Consider the following 27,477-nt stretch of genomic DNA (forward strand, 5'->3'; position numbering starts at 1 on the left):
TCCCCCCCTGCTGACCTTGTTCATAATCGATGAGCAGCAGACACACACGAGCAGATGAGAAAAAAAGTCACCTGTCAGTATTATAGCAAGCACTAATGATCAAGGTTTAAAAAAATCAGGTGGAGGCTCCAATGGGCCACTAATTGCAATTAATTGGTATTACGTGATAGGAGTTTCAGCATGATGATGAAATGTAATATTGCATGACTTTACTCCCCATATTTCAGACCATTAATATGGAATTAAAACAATGTCCTAAAATCATGTCGATAATATGGAAATGTTAGCTAGGAAAATGTAACTCCAACTTAATGGAATACGTTCACCACTTTGCGCCTTTCAGATACAGCAAAAGTAGAAGAGTACAGCCAAACTGCGGAGAGTTTACAGGATATTACACTTGAGACCTTTTATTCTTCCACAGAGAAAAGAGGTGAAAAATTGCCTCCTCCATGATATTTTGACATTTCCATAACTTGTCTCAGCTATAACAAAGCAAAAATTAAAGGAAAACACTTGAAACTTATGAATTCCCTGAAACTACCACTCAGCTTTCATATCTGAGTGATTTGCAGCCAGAAGTTTGATCCAATTTGTCTTTTATTTTAAATTATTTGACCTGTGCCTATTTCCAGGAACTTCTGAGTACTTTCTTAGCGTAGATGCCAAGTGGCAGATAGGTCTACACTGTAGTCAGGAACAAGTGGAGTCCTACTCAAACCCGTCTAGTTTATGCCAATGCCACAACAAAGATGCAGCAGTATGGATTTTGGTGTAAGCTGTGTAAAGCGTGCCTGCGATCCTGCATGTTTGCCTGGGTGGCTTGTTGCATTTGATGCCCTGTCACAATGCCTTCATTCCTCCTGGCACTGAATCTTGCTTCACAAAGCCTGGCTTGAGTAAGTTAACACCTCTGCAATGCTACTTTTGCACGTGGAGGGTAGATCTAGCCTGGACTACTGCATTGCAAGAGACCTCAGATTCCCCAGGGAAAGGGTTTTATTCTGTAACACTTGGAAAGAACAAGGAAATCACTCATATTTCTAGCCAGATGGGCTACTGTTGAAGACTCTTCAGACAGAGAGCTTATTTGTTTTGCACAGAAATGCAAATTTTTCTTATCCTGTCCCCAAAACATAATCTGCATTGAAGTACTATAGCACTAGCATCACAAGTAATGCCTACAAAGGTATCATAGAATCACTAGACTGGGAAACACCTCCGAGATCATCAAGCCCAACTGTATGACCATCCTGAGGCTCCTTCATCTGGCTGGCCTCTTCTGAATCTTAAATTTTCTCAAGATCATCGCTCATCACCTGAGCAAGTACTGAAGAATAAATCAAAGTAGCCAAATAGCCATCCCATGAAAAAAAAATAAATCATTTAATGACTGAAACAAAATGCTATCACTGCGGTGATAACTAAAGGTTTAAAGTGCATTATTGTAGCTACTCTATACACTTGAGGACTGGCTACTGGGTCAGAAGGCGCAACAGTCCATGTAATCTCCTGAATGGAAAAAAATTAGGCTCAAACTGCCAAACAGATGCCCACAACATAGTATCAGGTAAAACAAACACATTCCTCCTAACCCCCTCCCCAAATGTTAGAGAAATAGAGAGAAATTCCAGTCATTTCTCATTACTGTGAAGGTCAGTCTAGCTGGGAAAATTGTTTCTGCTTTACAATTCCCCAAACTGTAGAAAGCAGTTAGAGTTCTGGACAAAAACTAATGTTGCATTCAAAGGGAAAAGAGGCTGATATGGCATTGCTGCAGTAATAAGAGAATTTTTTACTCTTTCCACTTCCCTGTGAACCTAATCAGCTGTGACATGAGAAAATATACTGGGCTCACCCAGCCAGAATCTGACTGCCACCTGAAAATGTCCTCAATATTCCACTGTTTGGGACTTTACAATGATCCTTCCGACATCAATTTTGTACATGTACATCAAAATGCCATTAGAAATGCTTACAAACACCTCCTGCTCACAGGCCTGCACTCAGACTCCAATCGAAGCCAGACTGTAAAGACTCCCCAGTGGTTGACTAAAGGTTTCTTTCAATTACTCATATGAAAGCATTTGGTTATGGAAAGGCATCTTGGGGGAGCCTGGGGGATCTAAAGATCTCCCCCCTGACCTCCCTTGTAAGCACACTTGAATGTCATTAGGAGCAATACATATCGAAGGTTCTTTAAAACCTGCCTTTAACATTTAATTAATACCTGTTGACTTATTAAGTTTTCTCATTCTCCTTGAGATTCAATAAATAAACCATACCTTTCCAGGGTTGCAAGTATGCGATAGGAAGTGAGAAGGTGTACTGAAAGGAGAGAACAAGGACACCTGGTAAAGATATCGTATCACACTCAGTTATGTGGATGGGTATGTTCTTGCCTTCATATACAAGAACTAATGCACACATACACCACATACATGATGCAGCTGTAAATTAATTTAGCCTTGATAAATGCCTGGCATATTTAATGCATTTTTTAGTGACACTTTTATTATTTCTCAACAACGAAAACCTAATGCAACCGAACACAATGATTTTATCACCCTCTTCCTTTGTTCTAATATTTACAGGAAATATTACAAGTGTTTGACATATAAATTGAGCATTTGACTGACTTTAATAACCATGTGATCAATAAGAAGTGATATTTTTACAGTCTAAATTCAATATTTAAAGGGCCAGGGGTCACAGATCTTTATCAAAGTACTAAGACTAAAACTTTATTTTCAGAACATGTAATTCCTCTTTTTTTTAAAGTCTGTATTGACCTAACATCAATAAAAGTCAAATTTTGCTCATCAAGTCTCAATCCTATTGGAGCTAGCACATAGATATTCAGGGATTCATTTTAACTGTACTTTCTAGAGGCGTTTTGACACTTCCTTATATTAAAATTAGTGTTGAGTGATAGGAAGTCACTCAATACCTACACTAAAGATTAGTCTTTGTCCTCAGAAGATACCAGTTATTTAAAAATCGTCATACACATGCTCCCTATGTATCTTATACTCATCTTTCTGTATCAACTACCTTTGAAAAATTTCCTCCTTAAAGTAGCTTGGGAAACATCCTTTCATTTTGCATGATTGCTAAATGAGTATCAGCCAGATGCAATCCAAACACCAGCTATCCCTCCCAGGAAAAGTAGTGCTCATGGTATGCTAAAGTGGCAGCTTTCCCATCCAAACAGCTGACAAAATATCATGTAACCTATACATTCAGCCCTTCTCCCCAGAGAGAACAAAGTTAAACCAATCTTAGCTCACTTCTGGGATATATACACAGCTCCTTGTGGGCTTGTCTAGCACTTAGAGAAATTATTCATTAAAATTTCCAGCAGATTATTCTCGTACAAAATACAAATACATACTTATACATAGTAAGTTACAGGCTCATGACTTTTCTCCACTGCTATTTAGAATTGTTTCTTTTGTAAAAGTTACCACACACATTGGGACAAGTAGAAGGATAAATTCTCTTTCTGGCCTGTTGAACAGTCAACTATTTATACTCCAAGATGGAAAAGTAAAAGCCCTCAAGTATTCATTATTCTGCCAAATCAGGGCACTCACAAACATGTGGAGACCTTGGCTCATACCTGAATCAGGTGCAGTGAAAGGCTTGAACCTGCAGGTCAGATACCATTTCACAACATGATTTAACCAGATGCCACTAATAGACTTGCTCTTTAGTGACTCTACAGCTTTCAACAAAAAGTAATGAAAAAGAAGTCTTGAGTTGTGCAGCTGTTTAAAAGAAGTTTGCTAGGCATTTAGAAAGGAAAAAGTTGTAGGAAAATGAGGATGGTTATGACCCTGATAATCAGGACCCTCAGTTCTTAAGGTAAAGCTGCTTTGGTCAGTCCTGGACCTGCTCACTGGCGTGGATGACTTTGTTTCATAAGTCAAACCCTTGTCTGTCAGCTGCCAGAAGTGGCAAGTGTATTGTGAGGAGTATATTTTGTGAGGAGCGTATTTTGTGAGAAGTATTCTCCTCAGATCATTACTCCTGTTGCCTTGATGCACTGAATCACCCCCTGGGAAATTTGAAAGAGCACCCTAATGTGGATATTATATTCAATAGTGTGCAGCTTTTCAATTTACTAGAAAAATGTCGCACTTAGGTTTTTTAAGCACCAGGTAGTATTTTTGAATTCCATGATGATTTCCAGGGTAAGGTTTATTTTAATATATTTTGTTACAGTTTTTTTGTAAACAGGTTTTAAATTTTTTTTATGGAAAAATTTATTGCATACTATTTTATTTCCATTGGAATTGAAACTGACTCAAAAGTGGTCAGCATTTTGATTATGTTTAGGAAACCTCTTCCTGTACAAGCTCCCAAAGAAAGTGTCTTGGTAATATGGAGGTTCCCCAGTTTTAGACTCTTCATTCTGAGTCCATTTTCCCCAATGGCATAGGAGTGTATGTGCGTATGGTAAAGTTAAACAGATGAAATCAGACTTCACAACTTTATTTCATCCATGTGAAACTTTGTCAGCTACCCTGTTTTTTCTGTTTTCTTTTTCTGGTTTGTAGTCAAAAGTTTGTTGAGATCAGGGAACGTCCTTAGGTCTGATTTTTGCCTAGTGCTAGTAGTGAGATTTTTCTCCTGTGAAGAAATTAAAAACTAAATACAGTATGTCCAAAAAAAATTCTGCACATTTCAATACCTGTTCCTCAGACAAGAGGCAAGTCCTTTCTGAAAACAAGTGAGCTTTTTCTAAACAGTCCTGGAAAAGAGAGCAGCATCTATCTGGGACTTCCAAGTGAGACAATAACTAGGACTGTGATCTTACTTTTAATGACTTGAAGTAAAGGATTTCATTAACTGAGGGAATCGGATTAAGACTTTCAAAACCACACACTGAAGATGAGGCTTGTATGTCCTTATTGATTCACGAAGATAAGTGGAGATGATGTGTATAAGTGTTGAGCATTTTATGGTCCTGTTTAGGTTGATGCTTGTCAAAGAGTTTAAAGCCAGAGAGCTGGGCAATGTTTCTACATTTACTAGATGGTTTGAGGTATCTGTGTAGTTTTTCCATATAAATGAATGCTGTGCAAGCCATGGTTAAGATGAAATAGGTACACGATATCTAGTACAAAATGGCAGTAATGACTTCTTTTCATAAGTAATGGCCCCACCAAAGGCATCTTGGATGTATATGCTGACACTTCTAACCACTATCCTCGTTTTTATTTTGTGAATAATTGCTCTTTCTGTATGTGACTGCTGCTTTTTCTGCTGACTCCACTCCCCTTTTGACCTGCAGATCCCTTAGATAAATATCCCTGGGATATCCTCTTTGTGTTCCAAGACATAGAGTAGTTTAATGACTTGTAAAAGTGTCTGTTTCAGCCTTTAAATAATTTACATGTTACCATGTTCTCCTCAGTTAACTCTGGTAATCTCCCTTCTAGAAATAATAGGTAAACCTTTCTCATAACTTACGATTATACAACACTACATTTAGAAAACCGAAAAAGGAATTATCACTTGCTTGACAGGATCGGTAATATTTGGGAGTCACAGTCATATCTGTAGAAGAATAGGGTCTTTTGCTAACAGGCAACCTTAAACTTATGCTTCACTCAGGTATGTGTGAAAAATAAACAAACATACAAATATCAAAAGGCAGACTTCTCACCTGCTCACCTCTCTTGGGTAATTGGGCTGCTCCTGGGACTCACAGGCTACAGCATATTCCAGGGCAAAGCACATATGCAGTTGCCTTCAAAAGCCTTTTATTTTTCTTTTACTTGCTCACTTGGACTCTGGACAGACACTTCCTATGGGTCAGACCAGGCTTAAAGACCATCCATTAGATAGCTTTGATCTAAATGTGCTTTACTGCCTAAATGTGCTTTACTACAACTTTTCTAGTTGTCTTCTTGCTGGACCATTGAAAGATGGTCTACACCCAAGGTTTTGTACTTTCTCTACTATTATTCTCTGTGTATTTTTATGAATGTAATCCTTAGACTGGTGTACATATGAACTGCTTGAAGGACTTATAAACTACTTACTATAAAGTTTCTTAATGATGACATATTACTATGCCTGTCTGTGAAGTTATGCATTTAAGAACTCAGTAACTCAGAAAAAACACAGGATATTGTATGATCCTGGCTGGCTTGGTCTGAATTTTGGCATTTGCAAATAGTCAGTTTCCTGTGATACAACCTACAGACACAAGCAAAACTTTTCTATGAAATCTAGGGATTGAAATGCTTATTTCTCCCTTCCAGGGCTAAGTAATAACTTCTACAGTTCACATCAGTGGGAGTGACTCAACTCTTCTAAGAATTAGATCAATGCTTATTCAAGAGTCTAGCATTAGACTTTTGCACAGTATTATTTAATTTTAACTTGTCTATGCTCCCTTTGTCCAAAGGCTAATAGAATATTATTACAGTAGGCTAGGAAGAATTTGATAATGTTGTAGGCAGCCTTACATTCAAAAACCCCTATTGTCACTTTCCCCTGATAACTCTGTCAGTGACATGCTATTGTATCTCTCAGTCATAATCAGGTGAGATGAAAATTACTCTGAGAAGTAGAGGTATGAGGTAAAAACAGGAGGTACACAAAGGATGCAATGGCCCACAGTGCACGTACTAAAGTAAAGCTCTTCATTGCCTTGCTATCACAGTCATTGAGTTTAAGCCACTTTTCACAGATGTCGAAGGACTTTTTAATTAGCTACAACTATTGCATGGCCAGACTTGATTAAGAGATGGCTTCTGCTGGACCTCAGCATGCTGAGTAGTGTAAACTCTGGCAGCAGTGTAACAGAAAATGGACAGGGATGGGAATACATTTGGTACTTCATTTCTAGCCTTTCCTCATTCTGCTCAGCTCCTGATACAGCCAAATATCTTTATATCCACTTCTGAACAAGGTTTAGACCACAGTAACATAACACAAAGATGTAAGATGAGTAAATTGAACCAACACAATAATTTACACAAATTTAAAAGCACTACCCTAAGAAGATACAAACCTTTAACTAAATCATTCCTCCATAACAAAATGTTGATTACATTGGGATAATTTCTTTTTGTACGTAAGCCCTCCATAAATACTTCACTATGTATCTGGTCTATGGCAGAAGGTTTATGAAGCTTCCCGGTCTTTTTGAAAAATTAATGTGGACATTTTGGAAAAAAAAAAAGAAAACAAATATAGAGACCATTAAAATTCTGACTCTCAAGCTCCAGGAGTTGATCTTATACATTTGTAGTTAAGTATGTTAGCAAGTCTCAGCTGTTTTCCATTGTCTACAGATTACTGACATTGCTACAGGTTAAGACTGAGTTCTAAAGATGTTTCTCTTACTAGTGAATACTTGCTTTTCAACATTTTAAAGTGAAGATGTGAACAAACCTTTGAAAAGTGACTGAATATTTCAATGCCAATATATTTTGCATGTAAAATATAAAAATCTCTGTGTGTTGCATTTGAAATCTGATAAATATTTATTATCAGTGCTGTTTGCTTTTAATCTGTTCAGGATATCGTTCCTCCAGCTCTTTAGTACTTAAACAAAAATGGCATTTACATTACAATATTGCTTGCCAACAATCTCATTTTCTGGTTTAGTCAGCAGCCTTCATGCTTGATTAGTCTTTAATTATACAAATACCTACATATTAAAAAAGTTTTCTTTTTTCCATACTTTGAGCATGTAATTATTTTCTCTTGCATGCAATAACCTTTAATTTTAGGATTAAGCAACTGATTCTCTTTAGTATGGATGGATTTTTTCAAGTGTTAAAGCAAATTTGGTTATTGTATTACGAGTAGGAAAATTAACTTTAGGAAAACCTTTCATTAGTGCATTTGACAGCACACTGAGCAGCTGACAGAAACTTCAAAATATTTGATATACTTGAAAACAAAACGGATATCAATTCTGTATCTTCTGAAGTCAACAGCAATACTACTCTGAATTCAGCAAGCGAGCAACTGGGGCTCTGCGATTCCTCTTTTGAATAGTCCTTGCTTCGTAGTATTAGTGTTACATACCTAGAAGCCCAATGCAAGATCAAGGCCTCATTGCATTATAGTAAAGAAGTGTAGAAGTTTAAATTCTAAGGAGATCAAACAAAGGTGGGAAAATCAACAAAAGAACAGAAAGGCAGTGACATGCCAGACAGTGACAGAGCTGGTGCTCCTGATTCCAACAATCCATTTACTAGAGCATTTCGCTTCCTGATGCAAATTATTTTTCAAAAGTGAATTCAATAAGCAAAGTCATAACTTGATAATGAGCTTGGAGCTAAATATGCAGATTGTATGTGGCAGTAAAAGGACTCCCTCCCCTCCTTTCCCTGCAGTTTTCACTGAAGACAGCACGGACTGCTAAGTTTGGGTCTATGAGACTGACATACGTTATCTCCATACCTGCTTGTACATTTGAAGTACCAGTGATTTCCCCCTAGACATACTCTTTGAATGTCTATGGGGAAAACATCAAGGATTTTTAGAATGGCTTAGGTTTCTCAAGTTTTGTTTATTTTTATATTTGTTTTACATGAACTGAAAATTCTGTCAGACACATTTTGATTGCACGGAGAACGTTTTATAGTCAGAAGACAGTTAAATAAAAATAGGAAGCTGTAATTCTATAAAGTTAGGGAGGGAGAACAGAGGGAACCTTATATGAATGGCATATTCAGCTTGCTCCTGTCTCATTTGAGAGCCATGAGAAACCTCCTGCCAACTTCTCTAGGAGAGTGTTAGGTCTCCTCATAAAGTGAAAAGTTGCAGCCAGAGGTGGGATGGAATTGTACACAGCATCTTATTCCAGAGTGGTGATCAGTGATACAATTTCAGCCTTTCACAATGTCAACCCTTGTTTCTTTTGTGCTTCTCTCCCAGTGGAAAAGGTCAGTAGGAATAAAGGTACTGTGAATAACAAAGACCTTGTTTTTCTCCCCTCATCTCCTACCAGCACTTTCCTTTTCCATCCTAAAATCAGTCCCTGTCCCTGAGGAATTCCACACTTATACAGGCTGCACCCTCAGATGAATCCTGGACATTGATCCTAGTACAGCCCTAGTCTTCACCATCTCTGCCCCTGCCCACAGCCCATGGAGCACCCACATTGGCAGCTCTGCTTGGCATGCTGTGAGGTGTCCCCCACTCCCTGGGGAAAGGTCACTTAGAAATCAGCCCTCTACCACCTCCTGTCCTGTTCAGCTGGAGCCACCAGTCCACAAGGACAGCACTGCCCAGACTAGGATTAGAGCAAGAAAAGAGAACTCCAGTCAGGTTTTCTATCCAGTAGGTTGAAAATGGGATTATAAGGTTACTATGGTGAAAATCATAAGAGCTTTATCACTTGTTATCACATTCATTCAGAATAACCTTCTGATATCAATTTATTGGCCATCACTTCTACAGACTGTTGCTCTGTACTATGTCAGGCCCCATATTTCAGGCTTTTCTTTGTAGCATCTTTATTTCTGCTAAGTGCTGAGAATCCTCCTAGGTCTGACTGCTTCCGTGATGCTTTTTTAGAAGCATTTAAGTATTTCTTAACAGGTATACAAAGATATTGCTGCAATGCTTGCTGCTTTAAAGAATCTCAGCTCCTTTATGAACCAAAATGCACCATCATCATTCCTTTAGTAACAGGATAATCCTAGCAATATATGATGTGCTATTTTCATACATCAGTTTTTCTCTCCTGAAAACTCAGCTTTGCCTTTCACAAATATAACCTATTCTCCAATTGGAATCTTCACAGGATATTTGATCGCATCTAAGCTACCAGAAATAAGTCAAATTCCTATTGTGCAGGAAATGGTCCTGATTTAAGATGTAATTTCTGATGCAAATGCGGGTAAAAGAGGGAATATTGAAATGTTTCAGCAAACAAAACTTGTATTTTTATTTATGATGAAGTGTTTCAGCAGATTTCAGATCATCACCATGAATTAAAACATTTTCAGTTTCCTTTGTTAAATAATTTTTTTTTGGCAATTCAATATAATAAATTGTTTATATGCAACTTAAGCTGATTTTAAACAAAACCTATCCTCAGTTCTTTCCAATTCCGAGGCCTGAAATAGAAAATTAAAATGAAGTTTTAAGCAGGGGAGGACACAACTTTGTGCAATTACATCACTGATGGATAGAAAAATCACTTAAAAAATTCCTGATCCGTCTAAGATACTACCATAGCAGCCTAAAAATTGATTGTATTTCAAAGGTAAGATAAGGTTTTTTTTTTTCTGAAACTCACAGTGCTCACCTCTAGTTTCTCTTTCCTTTACTTAATTTCATATCTCAACTGGAGGCAAATATCTTAAGTCTTGACTTTGTCCTGGATCAGCAGCAAAAAGTACAGTGGTGCTAGAAGACAGGTTGTCCCAAAAATCTTTTGGACCATGCTGGTGGAATGAATACTGAGAAACTTGCAGAAGACTCCTCTTCCAGATAAAAATTTTATGATGGGACCCCTAAAGACCCGCAACCCATCTCCTTCTTACATGGAGTCAACTACTGATTTGTACCATTTGAATTTCTTTAAGGGTTGTAGTAGAATGTGGTATATTACAAGTACATAACTAAAAAATAAATTTTAGGATCATCACATCTATAAGATATAAAGTCTGATTGTTGGCTTCCTACCTGCTAGGACACACCTTCTAATGTGCTGCTACATACTCATTAACTTCAATGATCCTAATTTTTTATATCCTAACCCAGTAGGAGATCTTAGAAACACATATTTTCTGACTTGTGCCTGAGGTGATAACCTCTGACCTTTTAATTTTCCAGTTTCCACATAATTAATTGTTGGTTACTTCAAACAAAAGTAGAAGAAGAAAGGGCAAAAAATGAAACAAGGAGGATTTGGAAAGCTCATGTTTCCACTGCGACCCCTTGGATAAAAGGACATTTTTTTTCTTTTTCTTAATTTGTTTCTAGTTGCAGCACTAAGGTCAGAATAAGCCAAGAGAATGAATGGAATAAACGTCCTGATGGGCTGCCCGAAGCTGCCTGGTGTTACGGATCAGCGTAAAACCAGCTCTCTTTCCTCTGCCTGGGCCGATGTAACTCACTGGAGTGGCAAATTACATCAGACCTACAGCTGTAACCCGACATTATGATTAATTTGATCAGTAATTTCTCCTGTTTTTCATTTTAATCGGTGTGACTATTCTGCTGTGGCAGGTCTTTCAGATCTAATTAAGATAAATTTCAGAGTAAAAGACTTGGCAGAATTTTCGAGTCAAATCCGAGCGTCAAGTGTGAAGACCTGCAGCACCAGTCAATCAATTTTCAGCAAAGACGGCAGGCTGTAACTCAGCAATCAACCCATTAACACTTAAGCAAATTTCATAATCTCCAGGCCTGTGCTTAGTCACTCTCTCAAAACATTCTGGCTACCAATAAAAAAGAGAAAGTATTTTTATTTTTTTAAACACCTGCCCAAAACTGCATCTCCTAAACCCACCAACAGAATCCACAAGTGGACACTCTGACAGATACCAGCAATATTGCTGAAAAGGACTTAATTTTAAACTTGAAAATAGAGTCTGAAGTGTTGGGTTTTGTTTGTGTTTTTTGTTGTTTTTTTTTTTTTTATGAAACCTTTTTTAGGAGCCTTGAATGATATAACATCAGGGATATACCACTTCCATAATATTCTCCTCAATCAGATCTAACAAGCCCACTAGGTTCTCTGTGTTCACTTGGTCCACTTACTTTCAAGTAGAAGAATATTTTTTTCTCTTAGAACTAGAAACCTGTGATACCTTGCAATGTTTCTTTCCCCTCACCTTTTTTCTGTATTACAAAGAAGTGAGGGGTATGAAAAACAGGAGAAAATAAATTAATTCTTTGGGATACTGTCTAGTTCCCTGAAAATTTTTATAAATATGACAGAAAAGATTAAAAAAATAAATAATAGTAAATTAACAATAAATTAACAAAAATTAATGCTAGCAAAACAGATTTAAAAGAGTATCTGAAGGACCAAGTTATTTGTTTCTGTCTCTAAGATCCCCAAGGATCCTCCTCTCTGCCTAGAGAGGTTTTCAAAAGAGAAGACCTTATGGGATATGGGTCCTTTCCCAAATTTGTCCTGCAAGGATATAATTTATTTATTTTTCCTTTTATTAAATACTTCAGTTGCTTTAGGGAGTTTATTAAAAGGTCCCATTTCAGAAGCCAGAGCTTTCTGGGCAAATAGCTCCACTTTCTTCTCCTTCAGAGAATTCTCTAGCAAATGGTTTCCTATATTAGCCTCTGCTTCTGCCCCGTGGGTGCTAATAATGCCAGTTGTTTTGCTCGAAGATTAATTTCCTTTGCTTTAAATGTGAGTCAGACATCAGTACTCCTTGTGCTTCTCAAAATAGCAACACCTGCAGAGTATATTTGGATGGACCAGGCAGCAAAGGCTCCAACTGAGAGGAGGTTTCCTCAGGGAATGAAAAGACTTGCTTTTAAAGCCTCTTTGAGAACTTTTAAACATCTCTTTGCTCTGTTAAAAATGCAGTATTCAACAGCTTTACAGTGCAGTCCCAATGCCTCAAAGACCCAAAAAGCAGTGAGCTTCTGGAAGAAGGAAGACAGCTAAGGAGAAGATCTTAAATCCTATTCAGTTCTGTGGATGGATTCAGTCTCGCGCATGAAGTGAACCGAAACTAGCCTTTCTGTGAAAACAACACCCACGCATCTCCAGGTACACGTGAAGAGTAACAGCCATCAAACACGCTAACTGTGCCCGGAAACCACCTTGCATGTCTCTGCAGGGAGCACACTAGAGTGCAGGACAGAGACATCTTTGTGTCCAGCTAGGACATACTGCCATGCTGCCATATTGCATATTTCCAATGAGTAATAAGCATGTCTATGGTACATTAGTATGACCATGAGTTTCTAGCCAGCAGAAATTTTTACATAAGTACTTGCTTCTTCCACTTCTGAAATCACCTTTATCAACCCAGAAAAATAATTGAAATACTGTAAGAATGCTCAGAAATCCAAAACTGTCAGTAGAACAAGATGTTTAAATCTTCCTGGACCTGTTTGTAAAGAGCAGGGGATAAAATATGCAAAATATACTCAACAGTTCACCAAGCTCAATTTAGCTGGCTGCAGGGGAATTTCCATGCTATTAGTTTAGAGTTGCGACCTAGGTCTTGCCAGCACCTCCTGGAAATCCACCCAAGATCAGCACTTCAACAGGCTCACTCTAAGAAGATGATGGGCATGAACCTTCCTGAATAAATGTCTACTGTACATGTCTATATCACCTGTTGTCTTGTGATGTGTAATATCTCACTCCCTATTGATACAAAAAAGATAGGAATTTTGAGAAAATGTATTCAAAGCACTGCATTTGGTTACCGTTTATAAAATATTTGTAAAACTGATTACTAAGTAACTTGGGAACAGATTCAGAGAGTCATACATTGCACAGTATCATACACAGAAAGGATGCTAGATAATTTTAACAAAACAAAAAATCCCTCAGAGGAATCTACTGGCGTCATAATCTTGACGAGTTTTCTCAATCTGAGTATACAATAAGCATGACAAAAATATAGCAGGTCTTGGGTGAAAACAGACATAAAGAGAGCCCATATCTATAGTCTCTGCAAATTTCCTCAAACCAAATGAGACTTTGTTGTTTCTTCTGTAACTTAAATATATGTAAATTTATCAAACTGCCGGTAAGCACTGAGATTTTTTTAAAGCAGATTTTTCCTTAATGAGAAGCTAACCAGTGAAGGAAGTTGTGGGGGAAGGGAAGGGGCAGTTTGATTTTTGTGACTGTTGGAGCCTCAGGCATCTGTGTACACATTCTCCCTCATTTACGGCTGAGTGTTTCAGCCTTTCTGCTGTTCTTTTCTCCTTTGTTATAAAAGTGTTGAGGTTCCAAATACATTATTTAAGATTAGTATGAAAATTTAATCTGAAGGAGGTTCTGGTTTTACTATCCTTGAGTTTGCTATTACTTGGAAGATTTTTCTGCTGTTGTCATCTCCTCACTTCCCTTCTTCGGTCCTTTTATTATTATTTTTTTTCTCACTCATCATCTTCCGTCAACTCCAGTTACTGTAGGTAGGCTTCTATGACAAAAAGGTGCTTTAGGAAAGAGTTCTGAAAACGGTCAGAATAATTTTACAGTGAGGCAATCCCTGGAGGATTTCCTGTTCATCTTTTCCTATTCACACACAAACAGCAGTAGAAATCATCGGGAATTCTTCTCTTCCTACAGTGCAGTTCTCCCTTTGTAGATCTAGCTGTGGGTACATTCCTCTTATCCATTCCACTAAAACATACTGTGACTGTCAGCACCATAAGATAACCTCCATTTGGAGCCAGTTAAATACATGTTGCTTATACAAAGCACCTTACTCTTGTAATCAAGCAGAATAATTGGCTACTTAGTACTTTGTTTACTGGATTTTATTCAGTATATAATCAAAATCTTATGGCTCCAGAAATTTAATTGAATGGAAACTCTGTTAGAGGTGCTAACTCTGCTTTGAAGTTGCAATGTGGTGACCTTTCAAGAATCCATAGTTTGCCATGTAATAACACTAAACATTCACAGCAAAAACATATTTGGAGAAGCATATTTTCCCAGAAGTAAGGGTTTTGAAGACCTCAGTTTACAACATGAGTTAGATTTGCTTTCACTTCTGGAGTTAGGTTTTCTTTCACTTCTGGTTTCCTTTGTCTTTATCAATTGAAACAATGAGAATAAATATCAGACTACAATTATTTATATGAGGAATTTCCCAATTTTAGAACGAAGGGATCAAAGTATTCCATCATCCACGTGTCTCACCACTTCCTGAAACACAGCTCTGCTTTGTAAAATTCTCCTCTGGTTTGTGGTCCTTTGCAAATCAGTGATGACCCTAGTTCTGCAACGTTTCGCTTTTACCATTGTAAATCTGGAGCGTCATTGCTAATGTCAGCACAGAATCCAGGCCCTAACACCTAAAATAAATTCTTTTGTCTTTCTACACACTCATTAAAAGACTTATTAAAAGTAACAGTTTTCTATCTACAAACCAACCCACTGAACTGAGTAAAAAGTAGTGTTAAAATTAGAGCAGGGTATTACAGAACAATCTGACAAGAATGATTCCGAGACTTATGGTGTAAGCTGCACTGGTATTATTAATTTCTGATCAGCTAGCAAAAGTACCTCACCCAGGTATACCCAAGCAAGTCACTTTCATTTAATTTGTGTTCTGAAGGACATGACAGCATTTGTACATTTTGAGATATAATTGCTGTTATCCTTCAGAGTTTTTTGAAACAAACACAATCATCCTCCTGAATTACTGACTTTCCATGACAATTTTTTGAGGTTGCATTGTTCTAAACTAATATCTTTCAGACAGATCCTGAATAATGTAAGAGGATAAAGCCCACATGAAAAAAATCAAGAATTCAGAAATGAAATTTAAGCTGTCAAACTTTAACTTAGTTGATCTTTATTCCCTTAATATTCTTCAAACAAAACCCATTTCATTCTAGTTCATAAAGAACATTACCTTAGAGACCATAATATCTCTGAATTTTGTTCTAGGTCGATTTTTAACTTAAAGCATTAGACATTAAAAAAATCCACATTCTAAGCAGCTATTATAAACTGGTTGTATGAGCTGCTCTGCTGCCAAATGTGTCATCCCTCCTTTTTACCTTTCTTTTTATTAATGTTTGTGCAGAAGAAAACAATTTCAGATCCAGTCCTCAAGCTAGACATATGGAGATAAAACAGCTTTACTATGTAGGATTTAGAATGGAAAGACAAATTTCATGGAGGAAATCTTACCACTGCTCTGCTTTAGAAAAGTACTTGAACACATCCTTCATATATATATATAAAGTGCAACAGCAGTTCCTCTGGAAATATTGCTGAGTTTCACTTGTTTGCATATTAGAGTCTCACCATTCTCAGCAATACGACACAGCATGTTTCAAGTTCTTAAATATTTCTTAGAGGAGCATAAGAAATATTACATTTGCTGTAGAAATGCTGTAGAAATGGCTAGAGGGCCAAACTGATAGCCCTACACACATTGCTAAGCTTAAGCCTGAAGTACCGTGTTGAATTCTGGCTTCTCTTCTGGATGTCAGCACATGGTATCTGTGAGCGAACTTTGGGTTTTTATGGCTATTTAAGCAGCAAGGATCAGAGAGGAAACAACATTAAAAATACTTATCCCCTAGTTTATTAGTAACTCTTTAATGCTGAGCCAGAGCTGACAGATAATGACTTCTAATTCCTTGACTGTTGTTCTGAAAGTGTCCCAGTCACGCAGCTGGCTTAGCGTTACTGGCTGAGTTCAGCCCAGTGGGAATGCCAGACCTCTCACTCTGTTGTCTTTCATTAACTCTAATCCCAGTTTCTAAAAGGTTTAGAGGATAGCGTTTGAATTTAAACCACCTCAGAGTACTTGGTTCTGTCCTTCCACATCTGTTGAGTCTACCACATCCAGATTGCCCTCAGAAGTGTAGCTCTGAGGACAAGCATGCTAAAGAAAGTGACGTGCCAAGATACGTCCATGAAAGCATTAACATTAGGGCACTAGTTTTACTTACTTATATAGTAATTCTTCAAGTGAGATGTGACCCTTGAGAGCCAACAGTAGTAAGTGCTTCTACTAGCCTGAACATTTAGGTCACAGGTGAGACTGAAATTACTCAGATTCAGTTGAGATTTACCTTAGGACTAGGGGCTATATGAGAGCTAAACCTTCAGATTCAATGTTAGTACAACCTTCTTGAGGTATGTTCACTAGATAATCCCACTTCCTCCCTGAACCAACTCCAATTTATGTGTGTATTTGCTTTGATTGGAAAACTGAATGGTTCTTGAAGCAAATTATTTACCATGCAATTTTAGAAACACATAGCGTGCATATATTACAGCTGCACCAAGAAAATGAAATGTAACAGAAGCTCCTCTGGAAATATTCCTGCCTCTGAACATCAATAATCTGTGTACCAAAGAGTCCCAAAGCATTCACTAGCATGATAGACCAGGCATTAAGTGGTGTCTAAGTAGCCCCTAAGACAATACAAGGAAGAAGCTCTCGAAACATTATGCTTTACTCTAAGAAAAAGCTTAGGAAGCAAGGACGCATCTCTTGTGGACTTTTAAGTCTATTATCTAAACCATTAAAAATCAGATTTGATGCAATTTAGTTGAAGCTCAGATTAATGCAGATTTAACTGGCTGTACGGCAAACACAACTCCTTGTAAACCAATTCTCTTAATTGTTTGGAAAAGGATTTTTTAATTATTAAGCTAATGCAGTTTAATTTCTGTAGGAAATGGAGCCAAATCCATCAGTGTGGGTAAAACCTTTAAAGTGGGATATCAAAATTTAGACAATAAAATGAGTAGAGACTTTGCTGGTTTCTAAATGCAGTTCCATTGCCCAGTGAAAGAGGCTCTTCTCACTTCAAAGATTACCCCTGATATTTATGGAGAATCATATTTGTGGGTACAGTCAAAGATGTTCTTGCAGGACGTGCATACCATGTGACACAAATAGTGTGGGTACACTTAAGTATAAGAAATTAAGACCATTGGATCAGAGGTCTCCTGTTTCCCCCCAGAAATTCCAAGATGGGCAGAGTCCAGCATCAGTGTGAGTGCCATAGCTGTTAGTCTATTAAAAAATATCTGTGTCGTTGGAGTCAGCATCTAAGAAAGGCATTAACTGACATTCTTAACTTTGGAGTCTATACTGAGACTTCTTACAGAAGAATTCAGTTCTTAGAAGGGTAAACATTAGGGCTGTGATTTCAAGAGGAAGGATAACCCGTCACATTCCTTGCACACATCCAGCAGTAGAAGCTCTGTTTCTTTTAGGGACAGTCGGGATTATGTGCTATTGAATAGCCAATTTTGCTGAACTAATGAGTTAGCACAAAGGGTGACTGCTGGGCAAATGCCATTGCAAAGGTCAGATGTTGAACCCATGTCAAAAATTAGATAGCTTTTATGGGTTTTATGATTTGGACTTTAAGAGCAAAATAAGTTTATTTGTCAGAAAGGAGCAGACTAGGACCATTATAAGTTACGCTTTTCTGGTTTGTCAGGCCCTTTAGTGGTTCTAAGCTGCATGCCTGTAAGGATTAACTAACACAAGATGGAATTTTCAGCCTGTATGCTCAGAAGTTATAACCTTCACTTGATTTCCCCTTGCAGTGGGAGAGTATGTACTTTCTGTTTTCAGACCATTAGAGATTTGTACATAATGTCCTACCTGCAGTGGATTTGGTGAAGTAAGAGGAGATGGAAGGCCATGCCCTGGTGATTGGCTGGTTTTCTGAGGGGAGCTGGAGGACTGTGGGGCCGGAGGTGGTTGAGTCTGGCTCTGGGACTGTGTTTGGTTCTGCTGTGGTGGCGCTGATGGTTGTGGCTGCTGGGTCTGCTGGGGTGGCTGTGGAGTCTGTGCCTGCTGACCTTGTGTTTGCTGCTGGCTTTGCTGCTGCTGTTGCTGTTGTTGACCTTGCTGCTGCTGCTGCTGCTGTTGATGCTGGAGCTGCTGAAGATGCTGAAGCTGTTGAAGCTGGGAGTTCAGGGATGAGGTAGCTGCGAAATGAAAAGAGGGAAGGGAGTTATGTAGGTTTCTGGATATTGTGGATTAAATTCTGGTTCGGTTACATATGGGACACACTGCCCACTGAGGTCATCTGGCTTCAGATTTCATGTTGTGGCAGGAAGCACATTGCCATCAGCAACAGCCTGTGGTTCCATCAGTGCAGTTTTGCATTAAGAGTTGGACTTCACTGGAGGCAGTGGAGCAAAACTTTGGAAAGGCTACAGCTCTGCCCACAAGATAGGCGTCAGAGTGGACGGGCAATTTTTGCTCAGACAAGCTTACCAGGAAAACCAATGGGAATCTTGCCTGCCTAGAGAAGAGGTGAAAAAGATGTCACTGTACACAACATAGCAAGAACTTATAACATGAACTAGTGCTGTTATATAAAGGAGGAGAAAGTAATAGCTGTAAAATAAAGGATGCTCTGAAAAGAGTGTTGTCATGTCTTTATACAGCAGGTGTCAAGAAATAAAATATTCAGCTGTGAAATTTCTTGCACAATGCATAGGTAGCAAAAATTCCCAATAAAATATTTGTGCCTTTGAAATTAGAACTGCTCCTTATTGTTCTAAAATCACATCTAAACGCTCTAAAATTCTTGTGAAATTGGTTAGGTATTCTGTGCACTTTCACCGCTCACTTACTCCTGGTAGTAAAGAACTGTTGTGTTTTGTTAGCTTGTGCTCCTAATGTGAGGCTTGGACGCTGGTGGCTCACATCAGTCTACTGGCACAGAGGAGCAAACTTTGTCTCCTAGAGATACTTTCAAATTGAATTAAATTCAGGAAGGCAAGAAGTGCCACAGGGATGTTACTAAGGAAGAATAGTTTTAAGCAGCAGCCAGAACATCACAGGAGCGTGGTGCTTTCTGGAGTTATGCCCTGAATAAGTCACCTGAGTCTCTGGCTTTACCCACTTTAATCAACATCTTAGGAGTTGCGTTAGATGGCTCTAAGATCCCAAGAGAAAGAGTTTACAAGGTCATTGCACTATTTTGCACTCTGTATACTGCTTTGCCAACACCACTCTGTATTCTAATTTCTATCAGCAGAAGTAACAGTAACTTGGAATGAATCAAATTTGTTTTTTTCTAAAATGGCATTCTGATTTCATGGCTAGAAACTTTGTTTACCAAATTATTTGTGGATTGACAGATAAAGCCACATCATCTTCACTTCCTTTTCATGCCAGCATCCCTATTTCAGCTTTACAGATGTTTATGCCCTAGGAATGAACCTAAAGTCTAGGTACAACTTATGAAATCAATGAGCCATGAGGAAAAGAAAAGAAAAGAAAAGAAAAGAAAAGAAAAGAAAAGAAAAGAAAAGAAAAGAAAAGAAAAGAAAAGAAAAGAAAAGAAAGAATGATTAGGCAGAATGAGTAATCCAGAAAAGGCTGTATGAAGGAAAATTAAAAGGCTTGGTAAGAAGAGCCGTTGGCCATACATTCCTATAGTCATAGCTGCTCTAATTTTTTTTTTCACCAGATGAGGGAATCAAACTACAAATATGCCTTTATAGGATTTATAGTCATGTGTATGTGACTTCAAAAAAGAAATTGAATAATACAGAGAGGGAGGATGGTAACACCAATGCATTTCCATCAGGAGAGTTACTGATGGAAGTTTTGTACTTCTATGTATAATAGTGACTATCAGATTAAAAACACCCATGGTATCTCATGTAAAAGAAATCAGTCTGGAGAAGTAAGGATACACTCACATCAACTTAACAATCAGAACTTGTACCTAAATGTGCCAAAGGCAAGAGTGCATTAAGTGGAAATATAATCTGAGGCATATGAGAACAAAGAGTGGCAAAGGTCTGTATAGAACAAAGCAACTGCAAAGACGAATACTAACCACAGCGTGAAGCACCTCAGATGGCAAGGAATACTATTCACTAATTCTGTCTGGAGGTATGTACACAGTAGTGGAAAGACCCTTCTCATTCCCATGAGGAAAAAACCTAATCTAGACCAGCTCTTTACCTTGTGCAGGGTATTTTCTCACCAGTGATAGCTTAGTAGTCTGGACAAACCATTGATAACCAGGACCAAGACTTCAAACACGTCAGTCCCTAAAGTGCTTCCCAGACTCCAATGTGAAAATTAATGCAATGACGTGCCACAGAAGTAAAATTTTCAATTCACACAGTTCATGCTGAGGAATGACAGAATGTTTTATATTCTATGCACCCAACTGGATGGGGTGAGATAAAACTTTCTCTACAACAAACTAGAAAGAGTGGGGTTTCTTTGTAGTAATTGTTCCCAAACTCTTTTGCTTCAACAGGGCAGTCCTAAAGGCCATGACTTGGAAGAACAGATTTGTCAGAACACCATACATTGTATGCAGGGAACTGGGTCATGTAGAAGGGGACAGGTGGAGAGGAAGACATCTAATGAAACATTTTTTTGAGCACAGAACACGTTTGGTTTCTTGAGGTACACCTTTCAGCTAAAATCTGGAAAATATGGACAATAATTAAAAGAATGCTGAAAGCATCAATCTGAGATAACGAGGTAAAATACAAGGTCTGACAGACACACAAAAATATACTGTGCCTGTAACGCTTTTTATTTAAAAAATTAAGAAAATCAACTACCATCACCTTCAAAATAGTTCCCTTCTAAATTGACACACAGCTGCATACAATGCTGCAAACATTCAAAGCAATTCCACAGATCATTTTCTGGAAGGCTGTTGAGGACTTCTGACATTTTTTCTTGTACATCTGCTGACAAAGAATAGGTTCCTTTGAGCACCGACTTGATCTTTGGGATCACCATAAACCTCAGTCAATAACTGAAAAGTTTCCCTTGTAGATTTCTTCATTTTCACATGAAACTTGAAGTTTACTCTCTGTTTGCTCTTGCACACTGACTGAGGGTAAGAAAACATCTACGTTAGAACATGTGTCCACTAGTACTAAGTGAAGCGATCAGGTTGAGCCTTGCTTCACTGTGACAGGTTAGATCATGTTCTATAACCACCTCTTTGTCTCTCCCCTCTCAGTCTTGATTCTTGAGCTATAGGGTTAGTCTCAGGGTTTTTTGTGACAGACCTCATAGTACTGAGGGATCACAGTGATTCCGATAATATAACAGAAGAGGTCAGCACCAAATTTTTGTCAATGATTTCATGATTGAACTTATGGTATGCAAAAAATATCTGTTCATACAACATTAAAGATAAAAGCATCATTGCCTGGTCTTCTTAAAACTGTAACATACAAGACACGAGGAAAATAGTAAAGAAGTCTAACGTGTAGAATAAATGAAGTTTCTTGTCAAACAAAACCAGACTAAGGTGTGGTTACATTATAAAGCAAAAAGTTTACTGTTTTGTGTGCTTGCATGTAGCTCAGAGCAATCAGAAGACTAGTATTCAATTAGCATTCCCCACAGAGCACACGATTTTTTTCAGGATGCTTTCATTGAGGTGTTGCCAAACAGTGATATATGTAGCTTTGCAAAGTTACAGAGTTAGAAGCACAGGTACTGATATACAGAAATAGTACTGATCTGTTTATTTACCATTGGACAAAAATACACACTTATTGAAATGTGGTTTTATTAAATGTGTGAATCTGCTTAAGAAAGACTATATTGTTGCACATGTTGGGATTTACTTGCTAGAACAGTCATTCTAATGGTGTAGGCCTCAGTTTCATTAACAAGTTACACCTTTGACTGGAAGTTGAATTACGTTCTTAATCAAATCTTCATTAAACTTCCATTCTCTACAAGACCAATACTCTATTTAATGGACATTTTACTTTGCACGTTCCTTCTGCTGCCAATGCATAAAACACGGTACAGAATCCAAAGGGAAGAAAAAAAATTAAAAAATGCCTCAAGAGATTTATTTAATCTAAAATTTTGCAGGTTCAAGTCCTACAGAGATGTTAATATCAGAAATGTCAAATGGCCATTGCCAACACACTTCTGTTCATTGACAATATGATCAAGTGCTGTCACTCTGCTGACTTGTCCAATGAATGAAGAGAATCTGAAGTTGACTTGGAAAACGTCAAGTTTTAAATTCTGTGGGTATGCTCAACACGGAGATAATGGCTCGATATGGAGATTTTTTTCATTTCCTATCTAGGAGGAGAAAAGCTTTGCAATTAGTATTCACAATACTTACATTTTGGCCAATACAGCAATGTCAATGTGTCTAGCATAAAGTTTTGTACTGGAAGCGCACTCATTCTTTCTAGGGTGGAAGGCAACCAATCAGTGAAAATTTTGTTGACGAAGAATAGTCATTTCATGGAAAAGTTTCCAAGTTAATTGCCAGCAACTATATAAAATTATTCAAATGAATTATAATCTCATAAAATTCCTTTAAAAACCTCTCTGAAGCCTACTATCATGCTGAGCTATAAATTGCATTGAAGTGCCTTAGTGAGGTATAATTTTTTAACATGCTGTTTCTAACCAAACACATAGGTAATTGGAAGAAGGATTGTTAGATCAGACAAGGCTTTCCTGATGCCACACAGTAGGTGTGTTGCAAAGGTAGATTTAGGGCTCTGGATCATGCCTGCAGTCCGGTGTTCAAGCTGCCTGATTGCACTGCCTCTCACAATGTGTGTACTATCCACAGCAGAGGCTGTGTCATGTTATTGTTTGTAATCAAATCCAATCCTACTCCCAGAGCTTGCTTGCATACCTCATCCATTATAAATCGTATACCTGTCTAGCATTTGTCACTTTCTGCAGAGCTTGGAGCCTGATGGAATTTCAGGTGGTACAACAGTGTTGTGTCTGCATGTATAAAAGATAACATGCACTGCCTACCTCACAGGAATCTTTTTATGACTTACTGGCTAACAGCTGGGGAAAACTTTGACATATTAAAGAGAGTGAGAAGTGTCTGCTTCCTTGCAAAATTGCATTCAAGAATTTAAAAAAGTGGCAAAAAATTGCAAAAATTTCTTTCTATGGTTAAAAAGGACAACATAAAGCACATCACTTTAAAAGAAAGATAATTCACTAAAAAATGCATGCACACTCTGATAAACTTCCAGGAAAACCCACAAAAGCTGTGTGACATTTCAACTTTCATTTAGAAAAATACGCATTGAATATATACCAAGTGTCTAAGAAGAACGAATACCTGCGAAGAAACAATGGCATGAGTGGGTTTCAAACCTAAGTTTGAACTATGATTTCTAGATTGCTGCTGTGCCATGGCAGGTTTCCCAATGGATCATCCCACATTTTATGATCCTGCTTTAAGCAGATTATGCTTAGCCACATTATCGAAGCATTTACATTAGAATTAGAGATATGGAGTTAAGTGGTGCAAATGGATGGTCAAGAAGCAGCAAAAGCAGACATTCAGTTATTCCCGATTACTTCTATACTTGTCACAAACATCAGACTACTCTAAAGGCTTGGAGAAAGTTATGATCTACAGAACACACTTCTTGACTTCCTTTGAGGGGACACTTTAGGCACAATGCTGCTATGTATATACAATACTTACATAAAATGTGTCTTTTCATGTTCCTTTGCTGGTTACTTACACAGGAGACTAAATGAAATTAAAATGTCCATCTGTCAAGCAGAGTGATGCAATAGGATAATTTTACCTCTGATGCAACCATCCTGAAAGAAGCAGTCTGATCCGTGACAGGGGGAATAACTGAATATTTTTCTTATTCAGAAAACTGGAAAGGGTCTGTCTTCAAATCTCAAACCTGATTATATTCACTGACAGTAGTATTAACTGCCTGCTGCCTCTGGCTAACATATTATTGCATAAGTATGGGAATAGTTCTAGTTATATTTTAAATAAAAATATAAATTTTGAAGTTTAAACACATTTCTCCAAAAAAACAAGGAACATAAGTAAGCCCACAAATACTTATATGATGAAAACAATGTAAAAATTAGGATTCTTTTTTTCCACCTCTCATTGACAATATAAACTCAGATTCTCAAGACTTCTGCAGTGCGTGGCAGAAGATCACATTAATGTTCAGGGATTCAATTTGTGTCTAGGATCTGCTCTTGTGGATAAGCTTCACATAATGTCTGATTTATTTTATTAGTGTTTTGTGCATGTTTGTTTCTGTGTAAAGAGGAAGAAGAGATAGGAGGAATAAGAAGCAATTTTAGCCTACAAACTATAGTGCTACTCCATCCTTTCTCCTCTGATTTACATAATTGCATAGATGTTCTTCAGTGCCTTGATACAACATACAGTGTACTAAAAGGGAGAAAATCATACATTAAACCTTTTCCTATTTGACTGAGCACAGAACTTGGTTCTTCCCATTTCAAGGGTCTAATGCCTTTTTCCACTTCCCCAGTAATGGAGAATGGATTTGCATTATCTTAAACTGAAAAGTATAACTAACTTAAGCATCTGGGCTTGCGTTTGAACTGACATGAACTGCATTTGTTTTCCACCCTGTTGTTTCTCATCTAATGAGGTATATGCCTTTCATTTTTTGAAACAGATTTCTAAAGATTGAATACACACGCTGAAGAATCTAATGCAAGCCTGTGTTTACACTCTCTCCCTCCTGGGTAATGAGGGGTAGGTTAACCAAATACCCAACGTGTTTTTGCCTACGCTTGAATTTTCTTTTTGAAAGCAAAATGTGAGTTGTTTTAAATATGTTAGCATCCTCTTCATCAAAAAAAAGAAGGGTTGGACTTGTGGCTGAAGAGATTAGTAATGGGATACAGAGCATATTCTTTCTAAATCACTGGTTCAAATCCAGTCTAGGTCAAAACAGGAAACAAAAGTCATTGCAGTTTAATGGTGTTTTTGAGTGCTTTCTACCTTATAGAGGGTGTATTAGATGCATAGAAGATGTAATCACACACAGATACCCACAGAGAGCCTGTACTGGAAACTATATGCAACACAGTCAAGGTAATAAATAGATGATCTCCCAATACTCATTAGGAAGATCATAAAGACTGTAGGCCTTGGATGGCATCAAATGACATCTCTATTTGTACTTTCAGCAGACAGGCTGAGGATAGGAAGGGTAAGGAGACCAAGTCATCTACTCCTTCCTAAATGTGAACCCTCAAGGTTACAGCTGCAGAAGGCAGATGGTGTTATAGGGAGACGCCTGGATTGCCAATAGTCCTTTGTACAAATTCTGCAGATAAACAGAGGGTATCACTTTCTGCTGTTGTCATATCCAGCACCTTTCATGACCACTAAATTCACTTTAAAGAATATAGGCAATAAAAAGGAAGTATTAAGAAGAAAACCATCATAATTTATACGGTGCCTGTGGTGTCTCCACATTTTGATGAATACTGGAACTTCCCTGAAAAATGATCCACTGCATTAAATAAATCTGACATTTTTTTTCCTTAGCAAACCTTAAAATGTACAATAATCCACTAAAATATTAAGGAGTGGAAAAAAAAGAAGAAAAATTTGTTGTTCTAGGTAGAGCTTGACTAAGTGTCAGGGCAAGTATATTTGGAAAACTTCCCATTTTGAGATAATCTAGGGGCTATTTTCCTCTAGTTTATGACAACACTCTGTGAGTAAAGTTCCCTGAGTGTATTGTAAAAATTGCATTAACCTATTTAAAATGCCCAAAGGCAAGAACAAGCTGGAGAAATTAGACTTTAATAAGCCATTTGCTTCCTCAGCGCAAATGGGACCTTAGGCCTCATATTGCACAGATGGCTGAAACATTAACTGGAGTCGGGGTATCATCAAGACACAGGGGATCAATCAGGGAGTTGTCTTGGGACTCCGATGCAAAGACTGGCAATTAAAAACCCACCATAACATGGTCTGAGGGCAATGTAAGTGTTTGAATGCCAAAGGCTGAGTGTCAAACAAACTATTTCTAGATTTGGTAAACTCCTAAGTTTACCACCTGATATTATAGTTTTGTGGAAACATGACTCTTTCACAGATAAGGGGGCAGGATCTTAACATCAAGTCCCTGTGCTAGATAAAAGCACTTCTCTAGGTACAGAGAAAAGGACTGATCCCAGATTGTCTACGAACAGGATAGCGTTGATCTGGAAAATCAAATCGAGTGGCATGGTACTCCTACAGATTGGATTTCCAGAACATAAGAACATTCCTACAGACCAGAATTACAGAAAACCTCCCATTCATTGGGAAAAATTCTGTAGGAGTTCTTTGAAAGAAACTAATTGACAGACAAAACTGATCATCCGAAAGCCAACACAGCCCAATATAAGATTTCACAGCTGAAGGGATGTGACAGGGAACAGATGAATGACACAGAGAAATTAAGTTTGAAATAACAGACTGCTGACTCAGAGAACAATGACTGTGACTCATAATGGACATCAGACAGAGGCCAGGCACTCTCTGCATATACAACCTTTAATAACAAAAATTGCAGCTTATTTATTTTCTCTCCTAGTCTCTTTCAAATGCTCTGATACTGATGTGAACAGTAATTTCCATGGCACTTACGCAGACCGTTTGACTTGCCTCAAAATAGCAATGCTTGTAGAGAAAGCAGTGTAAAGACATATCGCCCCAGGAGCTTTGAAAGAGGTTGCACAGAATCTTGTCCTGCAGTTCATATTGCCACGGGTACCCAGTCTACTGGGTGTCCTGCCATTTCTGCTGGCAAGGTGGCTACGTGAGGCTTTGGGACAACATCTTGTCAAGAGGAACTGGCCAAACTGCCTGGTGGCTTCAAAGGGTGATTTTGCATTCTTTCAGACAATGGTCTGAATGTGCATTCTGTAATTGTTTATGGCAAATGGCTCTTCTGACAAAGAAATATTTACCCAGGTATAGTTTCAGCAATGGTTCTTTGAAGATTGGGAATTATTAGAAGTCTCTTCAAAGAGTCTTTGAAGTGAG

The 27,477-nt window shown here is 37.9% G+C and overlaps 1 protein-coding gene across 4 annotated transcripts in view; it reads right to left on the reverse strand.

Annotated features, from left to right (window-relative positions):
* Window positions 1–27,477, reverse strand: part of POU6F2 (POU class 6 homeobox 2) — a 310,811-nt gene that overhangs the window by 82,928 nt on the left and 200,406 nt on the right. For all 4 annotated transcript variants that reach the window (XM_054058201.1, XM_054058203.1, XM_009568483.2 and 1 more), the window contains exon 5: window positions 18,291–18,619. In XM_054058201.1, coding sequence (XP_053914176.1) covers window positions 18,291–18,619 — 329 coding nt within the window. The remainder of the gene's footprint in view (window positions 1–18,290; window positions 18,620–27,477) is intronic.

Source organism: Cuculus canorus, chromosome 2, assembly GCF_017976375.1.
Source record: "Cuculus canorus isolate bCucCan1 chromosome 2, bCucCan1.pri, whole genome shotgun sequence".
Lineage (NCBI taxonomy): Eukaryota > Metazoa > Chordata > Aves > Cuculiformes > Cuculidae > Cuculus > Cuculus canorus.